The 23,010-nt window shown below is 45.8% G+C and overlaps 1 protein-coding gene across 1 annotated transcript in view; it reads left to right on the top strand.

Annotated features, from left to right (window-relative positions):
* PRPF6 (pre-mRNA processing factor 6) overlaps positions 1-23,010 on the top strand; it is a 38,936-nt gene that overhangs the window by 6,661 nt on the left and 9,265 nt on the right. Inside the window, exons 6-16 of the mRNA XM_082225878.1 lie at positions 1,120-1,275; positions 2,010-2,104; positions 2,986-3,142; positions 6,655-6,817; positions 13,820-13,938; positions 15,256-15,474; positions 16,226-16,348; positions 17,845-17,966; positions 19,208-19,346; positions 21,506-21,625; positions 22,369-22,545. Coding sequence (XP_082082004.1) covers positions 1,120-1,275; positions 2,010-2,104; positions 2,986-3,142; positions 6,655-6,817; positions 13,820-13,938; positions 15,256-15,474; positions 16,226-16,348; positions 17,845-17,966; positions 19,208-19,346; positions 21,506-21,625; positions 22,369-22,545 — 1,590 coding nt within the window. The remainder of the gene's footprint in view (positions 1-1,119; positions 1,276-2,009; positions 2,105-2,985; positions 3,143-6,654; positions 6,818-13,819; positions 13,939-15,255; positions 15,475-16,225; positions 16,349-17,844; positions 17,967-19,207; positions 19,347-21,505; positions 21,626-22,368; positions 22,546-23,010) is intronic.

Raw genomic sequence — 23,010 nt, 5'->3', positions numbered from 1 at the left:
TATGGCTCATTATTTGTGTAATCATTAAAGTCACACCAGACTGCATAAAAATTGTCGGAGCAACTTTAAAGTTAATGCCTATAAACATTCCTTTGCTAATGGGAATGGAAAGGAATTGGCTGCTGCAGGTCAGGGACATTATTTGCATTGAATTCTTAATTCCATCCACCCCTGTGAATCCAACATTTTAATCTGGACACTGTCTGGCTTTGGGCAACCTATGAAGGGAGGAGAGCCAGTTCCCTTCAAATCCTCAGTGTGATCAGAAAGATCATGTGCTGCAGCTTTTGCAGGCCAACCTTTTCGGACTTCAGGTGGGGTATTGTTTATTTGTATGCTGCCCTGAATGAAAAAAAATCCTCATATTGTTGGCCCAGTTCTGTGGAATGATCTTTCCCAAGAGGTTCATCAATGTTCCTCTGTTTTCATACTGTTTCGAAAGGCTATTTGCTAGTGTGGAGGTAGGAACATATCCCAGATAGTTTTACCATTTTGTTTGTTTCTGCTTTTCTAGATGTGTCTTATGGTGAGTTTTTATGACATTCTTTAAATTACATTCTATAAATTACATTCCATAAATGGCAATGAGCCACCTTGGGTGATTGTGGGAAGGTTTTGTGTGGAATCAGTGTTGCTTCTAAGTGGATATCATGGTTCCAACTTCCTGTCTGATATATAAGGATAAGCTTAGAAAGTTCGCTAACCCTTCAGTCAAATTATCTTTAATATATAGCTAGTTGACTAGTTTCTGCTAATGCAGCAAAATGTGTCTGTGTAAAAGCCAGTTTCCAACATTCTGTCATGTTTTAGCCTTCACCCCCAGTGATATGTTCTGGTGTCCTGCTTTACTTTCTCTAGTACAATTGAGAAAACTAAAGCCCTGATCATGGAGGCAGTAGTACAGTGACAGCAAAGCTTTCTGTTGCCGTTGGTGACCATCATTTTGTAGTGAGCCCTGGCAGTATATAATCCTGTACACAACCCACTTACCACAAAGATGAGAGTCCCCTCCCCTCCCACTAAAACTGATGGCTAAGATTATGGTGGAGACCTGGGTGTTCTTTTTGCACTAGAGACTTTAACTTATTTGGTTTTGCCCCTTCCTTTTTTAAAAAACAGCAATTTGGTGGGCTGAATACTCCCTTTCCCGGGGGCTTAAACACACCTTATCCAGGAGGAATGACACCTGGGCTGATGACTCCTGGGACAGGTGAGCTGGACATGAGGAAGATTGGCCAAGCTAGGAACACCTTGATGGACATGCGACTCAGCCAGGTAAGCATCAAGGAACAAAGCAGATTTTTGTTGCTTATTGAACCTGACGAACGAAATTGGGCCTTAGAACTGTCAGCTTTGGCATCCAGAAAAGTGAGTGCTTGCCATTGAGCGGTTATTTTTCAGGGTTATTCTCCCCAACCCCAAATATAGGGTTGTTGGAACAAAGAGTGTAGGGTTTTTTTCCCCAATTCTGCACAACAAAGTGATCTTATTTTCTGAGTTTCTTTTAAGTCTGTTTGTGTGCATGTTAGTGAGGCTTGAGTGATAAACTTTAATGGCGCTGGCTACAAAATCTGGGCCTGCTGAAGAGGCCAGAGACCATCTTGGCAGTGGATCCTGGAAGACCTGCTCCCTGCCTTGCTGGCCTTTTCCCTACCTGGCTTGGGAGGACAGGGCCTTGATTGACTCCAGCTACAACAGCTGTTGAAAAACCTCTTGGGCTGTGTTATTGTCTAGAGTGTTTTGTTTGGGTTTTTGTTGTTGTTAATCATACTAATTTTTGCACCTTTGTTTTTAGATCTTATTATAATCTATGCAGAAATGGTTTCAGTTTGGTTGTGTGCTTTTTGACGCTTTTTATTTGTTTATGGTTTTTGTTATGTGTGTGATTGTGTAAATCTTGTCATGTTGTAAGCCGCCCTGAGCATGGTTTTAACTATGGAAAGACACCATACAAATAAAATGATGATGGCGATCAAACACTTGATTAATCATTGGGTTTACATCTCCAGGTGTCTGACTCTGTGAGTGGCCAAACGGTGGTGGATCCCAAGGGCTACCTCACCGATTTGAATTCTATGATTCCCACACACGGTGGAGATATCAAGTAAGTCAGCGGGTGCACTGATTGGGCTATTAGATTTTCTCGTCACGAGAGCTGGGTTGGTGAGCCTGTGGCCCTCCCGCTGGATGTTGTTGAACTACAGCTCCCATCTGCCCCAGACAGCATAGCTAACAATCAGGAATGATGGAACCTGTACTCCAGCAACATCGGGGGGGTCATAGGTTCCCACCCTTGGTGCAAGAAGGCCCCTTTGCTTTGAGTGATCGGCACATGGTTCAGGGTCCAGCCTTTGTTTGTGACACAGAATGTAGAAACCACTAAGGTGGGAGGTACCTGACAGAACGTCAACCCCCCCCCCATCCTGTTTCCAGAAGCAAGGATTCAAAGGACTGTGTGTGTCCCGTAGGTCCTGTTTGGCCATTGCTTAATGGGGCAGAGCTGACTAAAGTGGGATGTGCAGGTTTCCCAGAAGTTGGTGCCAGCGCATAGGCAGACCCTGCTTGCACACTCTCAAGTTGCCTCTACCTGGTTTGCCTCCAAGAGAGCATCTTTGACTCTTACAGATTGGCAAATCAGGTAGATAATAATACATGTGAACATATACCACTCCCTTAGTTTGCTTCAATCCACACCCGTGCCTCTTTCTCCTCTAGCCCCTTGTCTTTGTTCTCGCAGGCAATTTTTAAAAATCTCCCATCCATTCCACCGTCTTCCAGACTCTGCTTGCTAGCTCGCTTCCTTTGTTCCTTTGCTTCATTCCTGTAACCTTCCCCACAAACCGTGGGCCTTGTTCTGTCCTCACCACTTTTATACCTTTGCCATATGATGACATTTATTACCCAGGAGAAGTCTGTAGTGTCGGTGAATTGGTGTGATGTAGAAGCATGCCAAGTTATTCTGGGTTCATTTTCTCCCCTTGCCAGTGACATCAAGAAAGCACGTTTGCTTCTGAAGTCTGTGCGGGAGACAAACCCTCACCACCCGCCAGCCTGGATTGCTTCTGCGCGCTTGGAAGAGGTGACCGGAAAACTGCAGGTAGCACGGAACCTTATCATGAAAGGGACAGAAATGTGTCCCAAGGTGAGCATTCCATTTTCCAGGACTCCTCCTTAAGTACAGTGGTGCCTCGCAAGACGAAAAGAATCCGTTCTATGATTCTCTTCGTCTAGCGGTTTTTTCGTCTTGCGAAGCAAGCCCATTGACGGATTAGCGCTTTTAGCGGCTTTTAGCGGCTTATCGGCTGGTCGGATCAGCTGATAAGTGGCTTAGCGACTTAGAAAAAGGGGGGGGGAACCCCACAGGAATTCACAAGACATTTTCGTCTTGCGAAGCAAGCCCATAGGAGATTCGTTTTGCGAAGCACCTCCAAAACGGAAAACTCTTTCGTCTAGCGAGTTTTCCGTCTTGCGAGGCATTCGTCTTGCAGGGCACCACTGTACCTGCGCTGGTTTCTTGTCACTTTGCACACAAAATAAATTCTCTTGATCACTGTGACTTAAGGTGGTGGTGGGAACCCTTCAACACTGTAGGCCTAGTTTGGCCCATGAGCCTGTTTACCCCAAGCTACACCCCCCCAGCCCCACACCTGATGTCATATGTGATATTGGACATGGCATAGGTAAAGACAGAGGGACGTGGGTGGTACTTTGGCCTAAACCACTGAGTCTCTTGGGCTTGCTGATTGGAAGGTTGGCGGTTTGAATCCCCGCGTGAGCTTGCTCTGTCCCAGCTCCTGCCAATCTAGCAGTTCGAAAACATACCAGTGCAAGTAGATAAATAGGTACTGTTGCAGTGGGAAGGTAAACGGCATTTCCGTGCGCTCTGGCTTCTGTCACGGTGCTCTGTTGTGCCAAATCAGCTTAGTCCTGCTGGTCACATGACCCGTAAAGCTGTCTGTGGACAAATGCTGGTTCCCTTGGCCTGAAAGCGAGATAAGCGCCACAACCCCAGAGTCGCCTTTGACTGGACTTAACCATCCAGGAGTCCTTTACCCTTTTTTTACCTAGGTTAAAACACAACTGTAGAGGCAGAATGGGGAGCTTGAAGTGTGCTCCCAGTTGCTTCTTGGCAATGGGAATAGGAGCTTACTGACAGCCCCTGTCAGCTGTTTGACATTGCCAGTGCACCCCACCGGGATTGGAGGCACTAGGGTTTGCTCCATTGAAGTTTTCTATTTGCTGGTCTACTACCCTTAGTACCGCAAGATTGTTATGAGAGTGCTTGGACTAGAATTGTCAACCAAAAGCTTTAATTTTCTGGTTTATCACCACAACAGTTATTAACACAGGACTTCAGTAAAGCAAATAATTTAATTAGACAGTGCCTATATCATACTGAGCAACAGAATAATTTGGCCACGGTAAGGAAATTTTTTCCCACCTAGTCATTTTGACACGTTGGCACCCTATTTGCAAAATTTAACAGTTCCAAAATACAGACACACTTTCACTTCAGCAAGATTGAATACACTGCCTTCGGCTGTACTTGAGGGTTGATTTCAAAAAAATTCCGTTGGATAATCGGTTATTTCCATGTGGAGATTGGCAGTTCTGAGTCAGTGGCTCATGTGCTTCAGCTTGCACTCTTTATAAAGATTTGAGGAGTTAGGTTATTATCCCTCTATTGTCCACGTCGGGACGCTCAACCATTGCTACTGTGTCCTTTCTTCTAGCAGATCAAGATAACCAGGTGACAGCAAAAACTGCCAACATTTTAGCAGGGGCAATTAGAATAAGATCTATTATTTGATTATTGATGTAAACCTCCAAAATGTTTTTTTGTATGGTTAAGTTTTTACAGTGGTACCTCGCAAGACGAATGCCTTGCAAGACGGAAAACTCTCAAAACGAAAGGGTTTTTTGTTTTTTGAGCTGCTTCGCAAGACGATTTACCCTATGGGCTTGCTTTGCAAGACGGAAACGTCTTGCAAGTTTGTTTCCTTTTTCTTAACACCGTTAATACAGTTGCGACTTGACTTCGAGGAGCAACTCATAGCACGCGGTGTGGTAGCCTTTTTTGAGGTTTTTGAAGACTTTGGTGATTTTTGAAACTTTTCCAAAACTTTTCCGACACTGTGCTTCGCAAAACGAAAAAAATCGCAAGATGACAAAACTCGCGGAACGAATTAATTTCGTCTTGCGAGGCATCACTGTATCTCTATTTCAGTACATTTTATTTTACTGCTATGGCTCGTGGCTGATGCAAATAAAGATTCTTCTGATCTGGTGCGATTTTTTTTTTTTTAATCCACTTGGGAAAAGGAGCGTTGTGGCTCTAACTTAACAGCTGCTTTTACATGCTCTGGGGAAATGTCAGTGGTGATTAGGCAAACACCTTAAGCATTGTGATTTGAGGTTCCCCATCCTGCTTTCTGGGCCCTCGTTCTCCTTTCTGCTTATTAAATATTTTGCTCTGCTTGATACATCTTTACTTTCTGCTTTCCTCCACTTTGTGCCACCTTCTGCACTGGCTCTGCTACCAAGGATGACCAAGGCAAAATGTGTTTGGGGCTATTCGGATTATGACAGGGGTAGGGAAGCTGTAGCCTTCCAGATGTTGTTGGAGCGCCAGGTCCCATCATCCTTGACCACTGGCCATGATGCTTGGGCTGATGGGAGCTGGGAGTCCAGCAATATATAGATTCCTTGTCCTTGGTTCATGACGGGAAAAGATGGGGGTTGGAGGGCATGAAAGAGAACTCTGCAAATTATTGTGGTCTTGTTTAGTTTGATGAAGATGTGGATCCAATGTGCGACAGCAGTGGAAAGGGCAAATCCATGCTAGGGATAAGTGGAAAAGGAATTGAAAATAAAACTGCCAGTACAGAATGTTACGATCAGGGAATCTAGAATACTGCCACCTGAATGAATTATGCCAGTACATATTTAACTGTATAATTCCATCCTGCTTCCAGAATCTAGTTTTCAAAAGAATTTCGGATTCATTCCATTGGTCAGAGCCAGCACACACAGGCCTCCGGTGCTACTGACAAGAACAAATGCCTGTGTTTGCTTTTTTCCTCCTCCCTGCACAACCCCATGCCTTTTGTGTCCTTACTTCTAGATTGTAAGCCTGTAGGCAGGGACTGAATTTTTACTGATTGCTGTAAGCTGCTTTGGAAGCCTTCTCCCCCCCCCCCTCTTCTTTATCTGAAGAGTGGGAAGAAAATCACTTTGAATAAATAAATATTTTGGGAAAGCGTAAAAATATATATTCCAACATCGTAATGCCTATTATGCAAATTTATGGTGCGACCGCATGTGGAGTACAGTTTGAAAAGGTTCAGGAAAGGGCCGGTGAAATGATCAAGGGGATAAAGCAACTCCCCTATGTAGAAAGCCTGCCGCATTGGGACTTCTTAGTTTGGAGAAATGGCAAGCAAGAGGCATTATTGCAAGTAAACATGTTCCAGCCAGACAAAAGACTCTAGGGTGGTGCAGACAGAGCAGGGCCAGAGAAGAGTGTGACTTGGGGAGAAGGCATAGGAAGGGTCACGCAGGCCAGGTAGAGGCCTGGAGGCCCACTTTGAGCCTAACCTTCTCCATCCGTTGCTTAAATTGCAATCCAGTGTCTCTTTCTCCTGGTTTCCACAGAGTGAAGATGTCTGGTTGGAAGCTGCCCGCTTGCAGCCGGGGGATACTGCTAAGGCTGTGGTTGCCCAGGCCGTTCGCCACCTTCCACAGTCAGTCCGGATTTACATCAGAGCAGCAGAGCTGGAGACTGACATCCGAGCAAAGAAGCGTGTCCTTCGGAAAGGTGAGAGAGAGAGAGAGAGCTGCCTTTGAAGTGCTGCAGGGTGCTCCCTTTGAAGACAAGTTTGGAAATTACGTTTAGTTCAGGGTGCAGCTGCTGGGCTATTTACTAGGACTGAGCAAGGGGACGGCATCTCGCCTGTATTGAAACACATGCCTTGACTCCTGGCCTGTTTCCAAGCTCACCTCAAAAAGCGTTGGACGGAAAAGTACTTGCCTTTTTAAAACTTATGCCCCGGGTCCTTGTTAAACTGTTTTTACCCCACACAACTCTGCTCGAGTCCCCAAGATCACTAACTGGAGGCTCTCCTCTGTTTGCTCCATTCTTCGGAAGGATGTTGGGTTCCAGGTAGGGAGAGGACCTTTTCGGTTGTGGTACCTTTTGAATTTCATCTCTGGGGTAGCTCACCTGACACCTGCTTTAATTTTTTCGATGCCAGGTGACTCTCCTGATTCATTGTGCTTTCATCTGCTGGCTCTTTTTTGTCTCGGTAGTTTGATAGAAGGCCCCTTGGAAGTAAGGGATGGAAGCAGGCAGTCATAACGCACAACCTAGATGGCTCCTTGCACAAGAGAGACACGTAGAGTCTTTTAAAAAAAGCTGTCATGATGATTGCAGCTGGGGATCCACAGATAGTCCTGGTTCAATACCAGCTTTGTCCCTTCAGGGTGGTAGGATGATGGTAGTTGTGGGGTGTCTAATCTCTGCTACTTGGCACGGCCCGTATCCAAAGCCAAAGGTGCCGCCTGCCCCTTGGAACTTGGAAAGCATGAGCTGAGCTTGCTGGAAGCAACTATAGTGGGTGAACATGTAGCCCTCTGGTTATAGATCGGCGCTTGAAAGGAGAATATACAAAGACCAAACTTTTAAACCTTTTGTAATTAGTTAACATATACACTCCTATTTTCTGCCAGAAAATTTTGGCCTACGTAAGTACGTATTTACATAGAACACTAGTAAATTCTTACTTTTCACCCCAAAGGCAGTGGGGGAGGGGAACCTCAAGTTGTATTTTACTCCCTCTAAATATTGTGCTGAACCTTAAGCTTCCATTGTTCTCAGGAGTTAGAATCATAGAATAGAATCATAGAATTATAGAGTTGGAATAGACCACAAGGGCCATCGAGTCCAACCCCCTGCCAAGCAGGAAACACCATCAGAGCACTCCTGACATATGGTTGTCAAGCCTCTGCTTAAAGACCTCCAAAGGAGGAGACTCCACCACACTCCTTGGCAGCAAATTCCACTGTCAAACAGCTCTTACTGTCAGGAAGTTCTTCCTAATGTTTAGGTGGAATCTTCTTTCTTGTAGTTTGGATCCATTGCTCCGTGACCGCTTCTCTGGAGCAGCAGAAAACATACTTTCTCCCTCCTCTATATGACATCCTTTTATATATTTGAACATGGCTATCATATCACCCCTTAACTTCCTCTTCTCCAGGCTAAACATGCCCAGCTCCCTTAGCCGTTCCTCATAAGGCATCGTTTCCAGGCCTTTGACCATTTTGGTTGCCCTCCTCTGGACACGTTCCAGTTTGTCAGTGTCCTTCTTGAACTGTTAACAGAGTCTTCTGAAATGCTAATCTTTCTGCTTGAAGCTGCTTTTCCTCATTCTGTAAGTTGCTCTTCAGCGGCTTGGAGAAATTAGAAGTGACTTAGCCACATGGGCTGGACCTGCTCATACAGGTCTTTTCCCCCAAAAACTGGCACCTTGTCTGCATGTGGAGTGTTCGCCTGTGGTTGAAAGACCATCTGGTTAGGCCATGTAAATGTCAGCCTAGCCGTGCGATGAGTTACTCAAACGCGGGTGTTTTGTGTCTTGATGCCAGGAGAGAGTAGTAAGGGTGGTCTCTGGATCGGGTATTCATTTAGTGTTATTTGGGCATATGTGATAAAGCCACAGTATGTGAGGCATTCTTCCTGATGTGTGGGAATTGAATCCTCTCGCTGCAAGAACATGCCGGTTTCTGCTGGGTAGTGTTTCGGAACACCAGGGCCTGTCATCCAGCATTTAGAGAAGTGCTTGGAGAAAAAACCCCTGCTGCGACTATAAACATGATGAAGGACGGCAAACATCCAACTAGTCAGAATGTTGTCGCAGTAAATTTCCAGGAAGCATCCTTCGCTGCCTCAGAGCCTGAGGAAGATGCAATCATTATCTCTTGTGGGCTGCTGTGGGTGTAATTAAAGAGCCAGCACCAGCTCGATGTTTTGAGAAGGTTTTGTTTCTTAGTGCATCAAGGCACCAGTCTCTTGCAACTCTTCTGTCTCCTCACCCGGCTTTTTCTGCCGCATGTGTGAAAGACCAGTTGTGATGAAAGACCCACTTTGAAAAGCGTAGTCAAGATCAGGAGGTTCAGAAACCCAAGCAAGACCAATTTCCGTAAAGGCTTACAGTGGTACCTCAGGTTAAGTACTTAATTCGTTCCGGAGGTCCGTTCTTAACCTGAAAATGTTCTTAACCTGAAGACCACTTTAGCTTAATGGGGCCTCCTGCTGCTACCGCACCACTGGAGCACGATTTCTGTTCTCATCCTGAAGCAAAGTTCTTAACCCGAGGTACTATTTCTGGGTTAGCGGCGTCTGTAACCTGAAGCGTATGTAACCAGAAGCGTATGTAACCCGAGGTACCACTGTATAAGAAACTTTATTAAAAGCCAAAGTCTGTAAAAAGGAAAAGCTTCAAACAATTACACAAATTAAGACTGCTCAAGGCTAAAAAATAACAAAACTATATTATCTAGCTAGCTGACACTTAAATATAAATCTTAGTAGGCTGAGGCAAAATGCCTTCTAAGGTCTGAACAGGCGCTGACCTTCCATGATCAGAGAACTGCTCATGCTCACCCCAATCCCATTTTTAAGGGAACGCTGAGTATGGGAGTTCACCCTTTCCGCCCAAATAAACCAGCACCTGCTCCCATCATGTGTCTGTGATTACCGTTCGATACTGGCATTGAGGCCTTAATGAGAGACAGCTGTGTTTAAGCTCATTATTCTAGCATTTCTAACGAATTCCCACACAACCCGCATGCTAGTCTTAAAGGGAGAATATCACCACACTCCAGTTATAAGGAAAATGAAAGATACCCCATTTTCTTCTTCTTTTAACGGTCTTACTTTAAGGTTAAGCAGCAAATGATCTAGCTCTGAATTGTGCTCAGCTTTTTCCCCATCCACCTTCAATCCCTGTGTAACCAGGTGATCTGGAAGGGGCAGAGTGCACAAAGTTGGGACACATTTTGAGAGTACACACTTGATGCACGTGGCAGCTGAAGTGGTGTGTGGTTCTCATGTGATGTTTTTAACCTGGGTGCTACAGAAATGAGTTCAGCATAGAGGATTGTGTTCCACCTTTCTGATCTAAGTGGCTGCCTCCCAGACAAGGATGGGGCAAGTGGCCTGTCCAGTGTAAGGACTTGAGATGGCAATAGCTCTTTGATCTGGTGACCGGAATATTTTTGAGTCCCATAAAGCTGCTAGATTAGGACTGTTTGCTGGTCTGACCAGCTGGACTTGATCTTTCCATATTGTCTCACTGTGAGGCTCAGCAGAGTCAAATTCCCCTAGTTAACTAGCCCAGTGTTTTTCAACCACTGTTCCGCGGCACACTAGTGTGCCACAAGATGTTGCCTGGTGTGCCGTGGGAAAAATTAAAAAATTCGAAAGATTTTTTTTTTTAAGTCAAATTTTCGATTGGGGCGCCGTCCCTGGAGGGAGTCGGGCGGCAAGATGCGGAGCGGCGGCGGCGAGGAGGGGCCGCCCAGCACGGGGCTCTCGCCGTCTGCCTGCCTGGCTGCCTGCGAGCTCGGCGGGCAGCGCCTCCGTCCGCAGCACCCGCCTCGCGGCTCTCATTCCCTGCCCCTGCCAAAGCTCACCCAGCCAAGCCGCGCTCTCCTTCCTGCCTCGCTTTGCTGCCTCCTCCCCCCCCCAAAGCTTGGAGGTTCCCCGGCGCCGGCCCGCAGGTTTGACCCCCTTCTCACACCTGTTCGCGCTCCTTGCACGGAAAGGGGCGGATGGGGAGGAACGGGGCTCGCCGCTGCCTCCGCTCGCCCTCCCCCCCTCCTTCGTGCGTCCCTCCCGGCGTGACGCTGCGCGCTGACGTCACGGGGCTGTAACGTGGTGTGTCTCGAGATTTTTTTCATGAAACAAGTGTGCCTTTGCTCAAAAAAGGTTGGGAAACACTGAACTAGCCTTTCTTCCCAGCTTCTGGTTGTCTTTCCTTCCTGGGAAAAGAGAGTTTTTGGATTCTAAGGATCGACATCTAATGTGCGAAATTAGTATTGGCTTAAACTAAAGACCCCTTGATGCAAGTACTTGTTCAGCCAGTAAGCTCACTCGGTGCTTTTTCTTTACCCATAACTATCTCACAGGGTGGTTGATGTGATAACCGTCCTATTTATGCCGCCCTGAATTTCTTTTGAGGAAGGGTTGGGCATTTAATAGGTAATAAGGGCTTGCCGATCGAAAGGTCGGCGGTTCGAATCCCCGCAGCGGGGTGCGCTCCCGCTGCTCGGTCCCAGCGCCTGCCAACCTAGCAGTTCGAAAGCACCCCCGGGGGCAAGTAGATAAATAGGTACCGCTTACCAGCGGGAAGGTAAACGGCGTTCCGTGTGCGGCTCTGGCTCGCCAGAGCAGCGTTGTCACGCTGGCCACGTGACCCGGAAGTGTCTCCGGACAGCGCTGGCCCCCGGCCAATAAATGTGAGATGGGCGCACAAACCCCAGAGTCTGGCAAGACTGGCCCGTTTGGGCAGGGGTACCTTTACCTTTACCTTTAATCCAAGTTGTGGGCCATCCTTCCCCCACCATGAGCATAATTAACAATGCATCCATCGCCACCATTAGTGTAATTAATGCATCCTTGCCTCTGCATTCAGAGTTGCATCCGGTGTCTCATGGGGCTGTAGTGACATGAGTTAGTGACCGCTGCTGTAGATGGCAGCCCCTCGTCTCTTTCTCTCCCTTCTCTACATTCAGCAATGTAAAAAAGTGTGATGAGACATCTTCGTTTTGAAAGTTTCCCTGCCTCAGCTTGCTTCAATGAGTTCTGTTTCTTGGAGCAAGAGAAGTTACGGTTGTCCCATGTGTTTGTATGCATTGCTGGTAGGAGGGCAAGGGGGGACATGGAGCCACTCCCCCCTCCCGCAACTAAATGTGTGCTATGTTGTATATCATTTTCCATGAAGAAGATACAGATTTGTGGAAGTTGAAAGTTTTAGTCCCAAGGTATTGTGATTTTTTTGTCTGGCTTTGGTTGCCAAGACATGGTTCTGCCTACACAGCTGAAGTGCTCAGCAGCAATTGGTGGGAAGGAGTGTTCTGGTTTGATTGTTTTATAGTTAAGGTGCCCAGGACATCATGACGATACAAGAGCCAAATCACTCCTGCCAGCCTTCTTCCCAGCATTACGAGCTGGGTGGTGGTGAGCGGGGATTGCCAGGGAATTCTGGGGACGGTTTTCTTTCTCTTCTCCCCCACCCCACCAGAAGCTCCATGGGTGGAGGGAAGCGTTGCTATTTATCCTGCTCCCCGGATGTGATAGCACATTCACCGAGGCAAGCAAAAGGGTGGAAACCCCGTTCAGGCAGATTGGGATTTTGCCCATAAAATCGTGTCATTCAGTTTTCTAGGTTATCCACATGCAGGAAGAAAGAGGACTCTTTCTGTTGCCACCTTGGACATGAGGTTCTGCAGTAGTGTTTGAAACTCCCATTGTTCTAGGCGCATTTTGTGACAGGGAATTTCAATAGCACAAGCAGTTTCTGAGCTCTGAATTCAGTGCTGCGCCTAAGATTTCAGATTAAAACTGCAGAGTGGAAGGAAAGGAGGACCTTTTTCTGTTTCCCCACTTCCAGCTACTTTCTGAAGACTGGAGAAGAGACTCTCTTAAAAGTGTTTAGAGGGGGTGGGCAGGGGAAGGACTACTCCATGTGACAAATGAACATAATACTTTAGTTGCAGTTCATTCATTTTCAGCTTTGTATTCTTGTTATAAAAAGTGTGCCTAGATGTTCTGTTGTTGCGCCCATAACCTAGGTTTAAGGTGCCATTTAGCTCTTAGTTTTCATATCTTATTTTCTAACGCTGTTCTGCAGGTCTGCTGAAAAGGCGCTTGGTTAAAATTGCCTTTTTAGAGTCTCTTTTCATAAACAGAGGGAGAGACTGCCCTGGGTTGCTGAAGAAAATCATCCTTGGGCTCTGAAGCTTTTTCTTTATTAAAGCCAGGCCTTAGCATTTTAAGAAAACTTTTCCAAAACAATCTGTTTTAGGGGCACGGTATTGATTGCTTTTTGGAAGAGTGTCCTTTAAAACTGCCCGCAACTATTTTGAAAAGCAAAGCAGCTAGTTGTGTGGGTCCATTTAGAGAAATGTTCCAAACAGGAAGTGAGAGGGGAAAAATAATGCCTTTTATTAGAACCAGCCCAAATTCACAATGTGCTGTTGAGCGTTTCAAGTTGTACAGAACTTCTTCCTCAAGCAGGATGTTAAGGCCAAAAAGAAAAGTAAGGGAGACAAGAGATTTAAGTATGCATTTGGTCACAGAGGAAGCCTCTGCAGAATTATTAGGTTAAGATTTGAGGTTTTTGCAAAAAAAGAAGCCTCAGATTATGCTTGCTAAGGTGAACAGTTGAGCTGTCATTCAAATCTGCCCCTTGCACTATTTGATTCTATAACAACTTTGCCGTCTAAATGTAAGAAAGCTGGAGATGGAATTTTAGAAAACGTCAAAGCTACAGAAGAAATAGAAGCTAAATAATTTTTCCTCCCCGTTAGGGCAAGTCACCCTTTTTTTAGGACAGCATATTCCCACTTCCCAAATCTAGTATGCCACTGACAGTTTTGTCAGTCATCACTGGCAGTTCACCTGCACTCTTCAGAGGTTTTGCCCCTTGTGGTGAATCTGCAAGCAATGCTCTAGTGATCGCTTCCAGGTCATCAGCCTACTCTGGATAAGACTCCTTCAACCTAACTGATCTTTTGTTTTCCTTTTACTATTTTCTAGCACTGGAGCATGTTCCAAACTCTGTCCGCTTGTGGAAAGCAGCTGTGGAGCTAGAAGAGCCAGAGGATGCCAGGATAATGCTCAGCCGAGCTGTGGAATGCTGCCCCACCAGCGTGGAAGTAAGCTGGCAAATCCCTCCCATTCACCGCTTCAGACTGTGCTCTGGGTGGTCTTGTAATAAGACGGATGAAAAATCTCAGATGACAACTGTGGAATTTGAGGGCGGGGAAGACAGTGGCCCCCAAATGAAAATGAACTGGGGTTTGTTTGTTACTTGCCACTCCCTAGTTTAGCAGTGGGAAGTACAAAGGATAGGTTTCCCCCATCTCTCAAATTCATCTGAGAACTGGATGGGAGATCAACTTCCATGGCTACTGGGAAGAGTTCTTTTTTGCTACCACTGCAAATTTAATTCACTCCCATCAAAATTATCCCATCCTATTTTACCACTCTCAAATAATGAGTGCGCATGCTTCAGTTTGGCTATGCTGCATCATTAAAATCCAGTCAAAGCCTCTAATAACACAAATGTAATCCTAGCGATTTCTCATCTGTATGGATCTCATTTCGAATGTAAAATGCAACCCACTGGGCAGGCATAGGGGAGCAGAGGGAGGAGGAATAACAGAATCATAGAATTAGAGACTTGGAAGGGCCTTCTAGTCTAACCCCCTGCAATGCAGGAATATTAACACACGGTTTCCCCCATCTGATTCGAAACCATACCAGACCCTGCTTAGCTTTGCAGATGTGCTAGTAGTTTTATTGCTGCAGTCCCCCCCCCCCTTGAATGTGCTTCAGTCATACGATCCTCTTGCAAAAAGTTAAATAAGCAGTAATCCGTAAATCTGAACTTCTAAAACAGATCTTAATTTTCGAACGCTTATTGTGCTATTGCAGACTTAATACAGGCAATCTCTTAACCATGCCATAAGAGTGGTGGAGCAGGCTCTGGTTTTGCTTGTGCTTCCTCCTGTGTTTTCGTTTTCTAGTGCAAATTCCCCTGCAGGCCTTGGCTCTGGTTAAGTATCATGTCAGCACCAGGGTTACTCACAGTAACTCCAACCAGGGTTTGAAGCTGCTTAGCAAGCATTGGTTATGGCAGTGGAATGTAGCAAAACACCAAATTACTTACGTTCTGGTAGTTGAGTGTTTGATGGGTTTTTATATTTCTCTTCCTATCCTTGAGATGTTATGTGAGATTTTGCTGGAGATAGACTAGTTAGCTGGGGTGTGAATAATTTCTGGACTTTTTCTTGCTGTTTTTATAAATTCCATTTTTTATTTCACTTTTGGCTATTCTTGTAATCCATTTTTTATTTTTTAAAAAGGGGGGAGAGAGAAAGAACAGACAATGGAGAATCAACTGCTGTTAAATCTGCATGGTGATAAGTTCTGTTGCCTTAATGACAACCCTTTTTGCCCTTGCAATACAGCTGTGGCTTGCCCTAGCGAGGCTGGAAACGTACGAGAACGCCCGCAAAGTCTTGAACAAGGCCCGTGAGAACATTCCGACAGACAGGCACATCTGGATCACAGCTGCCAAACTTGAGGAGGCCAACGGGAACACTCAGATGGTGGAGAAGATCATTGACCGAGCCATCACCTCCTTAAGGGCCAACGGGGTGGAAATAAACCGGGAGCAATGGATTCAGGTACTGCTCTGGATTGTCTCTTTGGAAACCCTATTTAAGAATGACCACGTTTTTCACCGTAACATGTGCTCAAGGTGGATGCTGTGGGTATAGCTCGAGGGGCATTCAGTAGATCTCACCATAGGTCTGAGTGTCTCCCATTTTGTCTACGAAAGCTCAGACAGGAATAAATGTATCGGACCTTAAGGTATTCCAGACTGGCATCTGCCAAAGATGGATAGAGTGGGAAAAGGCAGAAGAAATCCCAGATGCTTTCCAGGAGCAACTGTGGTGAGATACAGGGAGTGCTGTGGAAGAGGAGAGGTAGATTTTGTTTTAGTTTTAAAAAAGAGGCTATAATCCTATCTACACTTACCTGGGAGGAAGCTCCACCGAATACAGCAGGACTTTTTTTTTTTTAATTTATTCAAACTATTCAACATAAAGGTAAAGGACCCCTGACAGTTAAGTCCAGTCGCAAATGACTCTGGGGTTGCGGCGCTCATCTCGCTTTACTGGCCGAGGGAGCCGATGTTTGTCTGCAGACAGTTTTCCAGGTCATGTGGCCAGCATGACTAAGCTGCTTCTGGCGAAACCAGAGCAGCGCACGGAAACGCCGTTTAGCACATCAAAGTGCAAGTAGATAAATAGGTACCACTATGGCGGAAAAGTAAACTTTTCAACATACAATACTATAAAAACTGGCTGTTGCTTCACTGTCGAGTCCCGAATTTCCCGTGCCCGGCATGAATTGCAGTGATGTTGCTTCTAGGATGCAGAGGAGTGTGATAAAGCTGGGAGTGTGGCAACATGCCAGGCAATCATGAGAGCCGTGATTGGGATCGGGATTGAGGAAGAGGACCGGAAGCACACCTGGATGGAAGATGCCGACAGTGTAAGTTCAGATCCCAAGTGCAAAAGTTTGCTAACCCTGGATCAGCCGCCTAATGTGTGGTACTGATGGGTCAGGATAGTGAATCTAGAGAGGTGAGTGGTGTGGGCTTTCTAGGATCGGTGGCTGGTGGTAACTTTATTTCTCTTTTTTTTATAAATTTTTTTATTGGTTTTACAATTTTTTTAAGACAATACAAACATATATAAAGACATACAAACATGTATAGTTTCATAGCCTTTTTCTCCTAAAACCTTGTTTCTCCGACTCCCCCATGCCTCCCCTTTCTGCATCCCAATGTCCAAAATTTTTAGCAACTTCCAATTGTTTCTCTCAAACCTCTATCCTCTTAGTCTTTCCTTCAGTCCAATCTTATAACACTGTAACCCTTTCTTTCTTTAAACCTCGACATTCTAACATTCATCAAGTTTGTAATAGTCCTTAAGATAGATTTTAAACTTCTTCCAGTCTTCTTCCGCCGTCTCCTTTCCCTGATCACGGATTCTGCCAGTCATCTCAGCCAATGTCATATAGTCCATGACTTTCATCTGCCATTCTTCCAGAGTGGGTAGATCTTGTGTCTTCCAATACTTTGCGATAAGTATTCTTGCTGCTGTAGTAGCATACATAAAGAAGGTTCTATCTTTCTTTGACACCAATTGGCTGACAATGCCCAAGAGAAAGGCCTCTGGTTTCTTAGGGAAAGTACATTTAAGTACCTTTTTCATTTCATTATATATCATTTCCCAGAAAGCCTTAATCTTCGGGCATGTTGGTGGTAACTTTATTTCTCCACGCTGTGCTGGCCTGCACCTGAGCCTCCCTGAAGGCCATGGTGCTAGCTAATAAAAACTGACTCCACTGGTATTCTGATGTGTGCAAAAGCTCTGGTCCACAGCTGTATTTTGTGGAACTTGACTGCGTAACCTGGTGCAAATATGTTTAAGAAGCGTTTCTCATTTCTTAACCTAGAGGGCTCTTTTGTTATGCATACTCTCTCACACATAGACCTATTTTGAGCACAGCATCAACTGCCTCATCGCAACCAATTCCAAGTGTTTGGATTCCAAAAAAGCAACTTGAGATGTGACTACATGCCCTTCTGTGAAGTCCTTGTAAAAGAGGAGATTTGCTACATTCTCACTCCTTTCTCGTGGGTTTTGCATTGCGGCTATTGTATCCAATTTTAGGGCAAAGGCGATACTGCTTCTTAGTCTGGGGCAGTTATCCTGGACAATGATCAGCATGATGAGTGTGATCCATGATCACTCTGAATTATTAAACTGGACTGGAATCCACACACATGCATACAAGGTGGGAGAAATCAACCCTCTTTACCACTCTAGAATCATCTGGTTGACAGAGAAACTAATACACAGAAATCCCTTTTGTTGAGTATGTACACACAAAAGTCATGAAAAGACAGATACATAAACGTTGACCAACTTTGCTCTTTGTCGCAGAAGCCCCAATAGTTTTGTGTTCTCGTGTTCCCACAGTGCGTCGCTCACAATGCGCTTGAGTGCGCCCGGGCAATCTATGCCTACGCCTTACAAGTCTTCCCCAGCAAGAAAAGTGTGTGGTTGCGAGCAGCCTATTTCGAAAAGAATCATGGAACCAGGTACGTCACATTCGTGGTCCTGCTTGATCCCAGTTCATCATGATGGTTACTTTTGCAGGGTGTGTGTTTGCTTTCACCTGTTGCATCTTGGGAGGGGAAACCCCTTTTGTAGATAGGCCTATCCCATTTAAGGAAGAAGATCTCTAAAATATCCTTCCATGATCCTTCTCGTAGGATTTGTCAGGGAACTGCCATCAGAACTAGGGGGGGGGGGGGCGCAGAGGGACAGTTGTGTTACAGGGAGCCTCCGAAAATCTTGCGAAGCAGTTCCTCTTCAGGTGATGAGGAAAACCCCACCTCTAGTGGGGAAGAGGTGGAAGGACCAGAGGATGCTGGTGGGGGCCTCGGCACCACTTCTGGCAAAGCCGGCCAGGAGGGAAGCATGCCCCCTCCGTCGCCCACCCTGCACAGACGTCTAAAGTGCAAAGAGGGAAGGAGAAGGCTGGGCGTAACAAGGCTTTTATGCTGGAGGAGGTCCTGGAAACAGGCACTCCCGGATTCTGCTAGCGATTGAGGCAGACATGAACTTTCGGGTTCTGCACTGTAAATAGTTTGCACCTAAATAAAACCGGTAAATGACAGGTCAGAGTCCTGCCTGGTTACTCGTGAGCAGCCACCCTTGCCATCTGACAGATTCATTTTTTAAAGAAGTATGGGTTACTGTGATCCGCAATATATTAAGTAGATGGCTTGAAAGATGCTTATCGACAGTGTCTTCTGGAAAATGCAAGCTATCCTTGCTCTGCTTCTTATTACTCACCTTCTCCACTTATAAAAAAAATCCGTCCAGTAGCACCTTAAAGACCAACCAAGTTAGTTCTTGGTATGAGCTTTCGTGTGCATGCACACTTCTTCAGATACACACGAAATCTGAAGAAGCATGAAGCTTTTCGTGCATGCACACGAAAGCTCATACCAAGAACTAACTTAGTTGGTCTTTAAGGTGCTACTGGAAGGAATTTTTTTATTTTGACTATGGCAGACCAACACGGCTACCTATCTGCAACTTCTCCACTTATGTAATGAGCCACATTGGAGAGTGTTTTCCAGAAGCTGATTTTGTAGTTTTAAGTGGGCAGCGGTTTGTGTCGTGGTACAGCGTTTCCTACAACCTCCTTGATGAAATAAGTGAGGGAAGGTTATGGCTCTGGGCTCTTGTGACGGTAGCACTGGCTAATACTGGCTGACAATACGCGGAGCTCAGCGTTCTGGGTCACTGTTGCTCTTGTTTGTCCCTGCAGGGAATCCTTGGAGGCTCTCCTGCAGAGGGCCGTGGCTCACTGCCCCAAAGCCGAAGTCCTCTGGCTCATGGGAGCCAAATCAAAATGGCTTGCTGGAGACGTCCCTGCCGCCAGGAGTATCCTGGCTTTGGCTTTCCAGGTGAGTGTGCATCTCTTTGCGTGGCCTTTGCTGTGTCCATTATCATGGGGACAAGACGTGATGCTACAAGCAAGAAGTATTCTCTGCGTTGAGGGATTGTATTTTGTCCCATGACAACGAAATGCAGCGGGGTCCTATAGCTGAAATTTCTTAATCACCAGAAACCAGATAATCCACTATGTGCCCTTCATATTTGAATAAAATGTTGGCTGTAATACCCTGACTTTTCTTTACCCAATATTTTGGTCTTTTCATTAAGTCTCTTGGAAACTTGGATAAAAGATTAAGCATATTGCTTAATCTTTATCGCAAGTGCTTCAGCCCTGAGCAGCCTTTCTCAGTGACTGCCTTTTGCAAGAAACAGTTGAATTTTAAAGATTTATATATCACCCTTCAGTGGAGCATGCAGAGTGGTTTAGAAAAACGAGATAGATACCAAAAAAAAAAATGCATTAAAAGCTCTGGGGGAATGAAAAATGCTTGATACCTAACAGATTATTGTGTTGGCAGCAGGTGGGCCTCTGGGGAGTCAGTTCCGCAGGCAGAGTGCCACCATGTTTTAGCATTTCCTGCAACATTACAGGGATGAAGGTAGCCTTGCCAAAAGGTCAACACCATTTTTTGAGGGTTGGGCCTGTCACGCAGGACATGGGAGAACTTTAATTTCTTCTCCATTTTACACAAGCATCTGTGCTTGATCGCTTTGAGGAGATTCTTGCTGACCCCAAGCAAGTGGCTGTTTTCAGGTCTGCACCAGTGCTGCCTGTACATCTCGACGAACTTCTTTGCGCTATTAGAAATTGCACCTGCCCACTTCTCTCTTCTAGTATGACAAAGGCCACGGCATCAGGGGACTGAGCCTGGATTTTGCGTGGTTTTCTGTGCCAGAACTGGTGACCAGAAGCCAGTAGTGAACATATTTCATACTCTGCTGCTCATAGGCAAACTGCCAGCCGGCTTGTTTTATTTGAAGAGCCCTGTTTTGAGTGTGCTAATGAATTCTCAGGATTGACAGACAAATATTTCTGAGTAGTCATTTGCTTGTTTAAATGCCTTTGTTTAAAAGCACTTTGCCTGGAGGGAAAGTGCCTGAGCCAGCAGCAGCTCGCTTCGAGGTTCCCAAGGAAGGAACCCGAAGGAAGTGTGAAAAAGAAAGAGGGTTTGCTTTGTTGCTGGCCTGGTCAGACAAGCAAAGTCCACAGTGCTGCCTCCACTGCTCCCATTGGAAAGAGGAGGTTGGCATCGCTGTCTTGTCCCATTTGAAGCAAAAGTGATGTAAGTTGAATGAGGCCATAAAACAGAGAGCCATGCGTCTATGACTCCACCCCCATCGTTCTGCCCGGACACTGAGGTCCAGCACCAAGGACCTCCTGGCACTTACCTCACTGCGAGAAGCCAAGTTACAGGGAACCAGGCAGAGGGCCTTCTCGGTAGTGGTGCCCGCCCTGTGGAACGCCCTCCCACCAGATGTCAAAGAGAACAACTACCAGACTTTTAGAAGACATCTGAAGGCAGCCCTGTTCAGGGAAGCTTTTAATGTTTAATAGACTATTTTAATGTTCTGTTGAAAGCCGCCCAGAGTGGCTGGGGAAGCCGGATGGGCGGGGTATAAATAATAAATTATTATTATTATTATTATTATTATTATTATTATTATTACTCTGTGTGTCTCCTTGATGAGGCCTGTCATGTTTTGCAAATCATTATTAGGAAAATTACATGTTTCTTAATTTTTGTAAAATTGTTTGTGTGTGTGTAGTGGCCCCACATTTCTCTCTCTCTCTCTCTCTCTCTCTCTCACTCACTCACTCACTCTCACTCACTCACACTGGGAGGAGTGGTGGGATATTGGCACGAGAAATAAATAAATAAACCCCGTGTTTGGTGAGTGTGCCATTTCAGCACTGTAGCTCATCCATCAGAGATCCATTGGCAGCTTCCACTGAGCAAATCAGAAGGTGGTATCTGATTCCTGAACTGCCAACAGGACTGTGTAGTGTTGGGCTTTCATGCACCACACTCTGTGAAGAACATGAATTGCTACCTCTAATGGAACAGAGCAAGAACAGGGCTGGTGGATCTCGAAGAAGCAACATCCTTTTAACGCCCACCACTGCTTTCCTTTACGTATATTTGTCTGCCCTTCTGTTATTATTCAGGCCAACCCAAACAGCGAGGAGATTTGGCTGGCTGCTGTGAAGTTGGAATCTGAAAATAACGAATACGAAAGAGCAAGGAGGTTGCTGGCCAAGGCTCGTAGCAGTGCCCCAACAGCCAGGGTAAGCCATGCGTAGCTCTGAGGGTATTTCAGCATTGAAACCACCACCCAGGTCCCAGTGAATGTATGAAACCACGTTTACAGACCTGGACACATTTCTCCGTCTAGTCTAATGGTGATGGTTTGAGCAAAGGGTCTTTTTCCAATCCTTCATCCTTAAAGTCCTTCAACTGGAGGTGCTGGGGATTGAGCCTGTGACATATTACAAGGGGAAGCATCCGCTCTGGGACCAGTTACAGTCTGATTCTTTTCAATAGTTTTGCTTGAGTTGCTTTTTAATATTTTAAACATCTTGCTTCCCAAGTGTTCATTGTCCAGTAGAAACTCGATTAAATCGGTTGAAATGAGCAACCAAACAGTACAAAAACTTACCGTATTTTTCGATCTATAAGACGCACCAGACGCACCTAGTTTTTGGAGGAGGAAAACCAAGGAAAAAAATACATTCTGAATCTCAGAAGCCAGAACAGCAAGAGGGATCGCTGCGCAGTGAAAGCAGCAATCCCTCTTGCTGTTCTGGCTTCTGGGATAGCTGCGCAGCCTGCATTCGCTCCATAAGACGCGCACACATTTCCCCTTACTTTTTAGGAGGGAAAAAGTGAGTCTTATAGAGCAAAAAATACGGTATTTATGGGGCATAATAGCTCACGCAAGCTGTGGGTGTGTTTGGACTGGAATACGTGTGGTCTGGCTGTGACAGTCTTTGAGATGATCTCTCTCTTCCTCTCACCTTCATCCTCTTAGGTTTTCATGAAGTCTGTCAAACTCGAGTGGGTTCTTGGGAACATTGCTGCAGCTCAGGAGCTCTGCGAGGAAGCGCTGAAGCACTACGAAGACTTCCCTAAGCTGTGGATGATGAAGGGGCAAATAGAGGAGCAGGAGGAACTGATAGAAAAAGCCCGAGATGCCTATAACCAAGGGGTAAGGGCACAACCTGCTTGCTTTTCCTCTTCCCCACCTCTTCCTCATTCCTTGGGGAGAAGATGGAAAGCTCCAGCAGTAGCCTCTGCAGTCGAGCATCCCTGTGGAAAGCCAAAAAGGAGCATCAGAGGTCAGGCTCCTGGCTCAGACCATTGCAGCTACTGCATCAACCTTGCAGTCGGTGTCAACGTTTTATCAGGCATGCCAGCAGCTCTTCTCTCACTCCCACCCCAGTAATTCTTGCATGCTTTTGCGTTACTGTTTGGCTCGGACAGATGTTGTCCATGAGGATTAATGAGTTGTTCCGGGAAAGTGACTGACTAGCGAGGCTGCTCTTAAGTATCTGATCGATAAACCAGGCTCTCTTATAGACGTGCCCAGCTTGGACCTGTTAACGGGAACAGTTGCCTAAGGACAAATAAATTCTTGTTTCCCCCACCCCCATTCCATGATGCTGCAGAGATA

This window comes from Podarcis vaucheri (assembly GCF_965113315.1).
Source record: "Podarcis vaucheri genome assembly, chromosome: 6".
Lineage (NCBI taxonomy): Eukaryota > Metazoa > Chordata > Lepidosauria > Squamata > Lacertidae > Podarcis > Podarcis vaucheri.
This window is presented reverse-complemented; position numbering and strand designations above follow the sequence as displayed.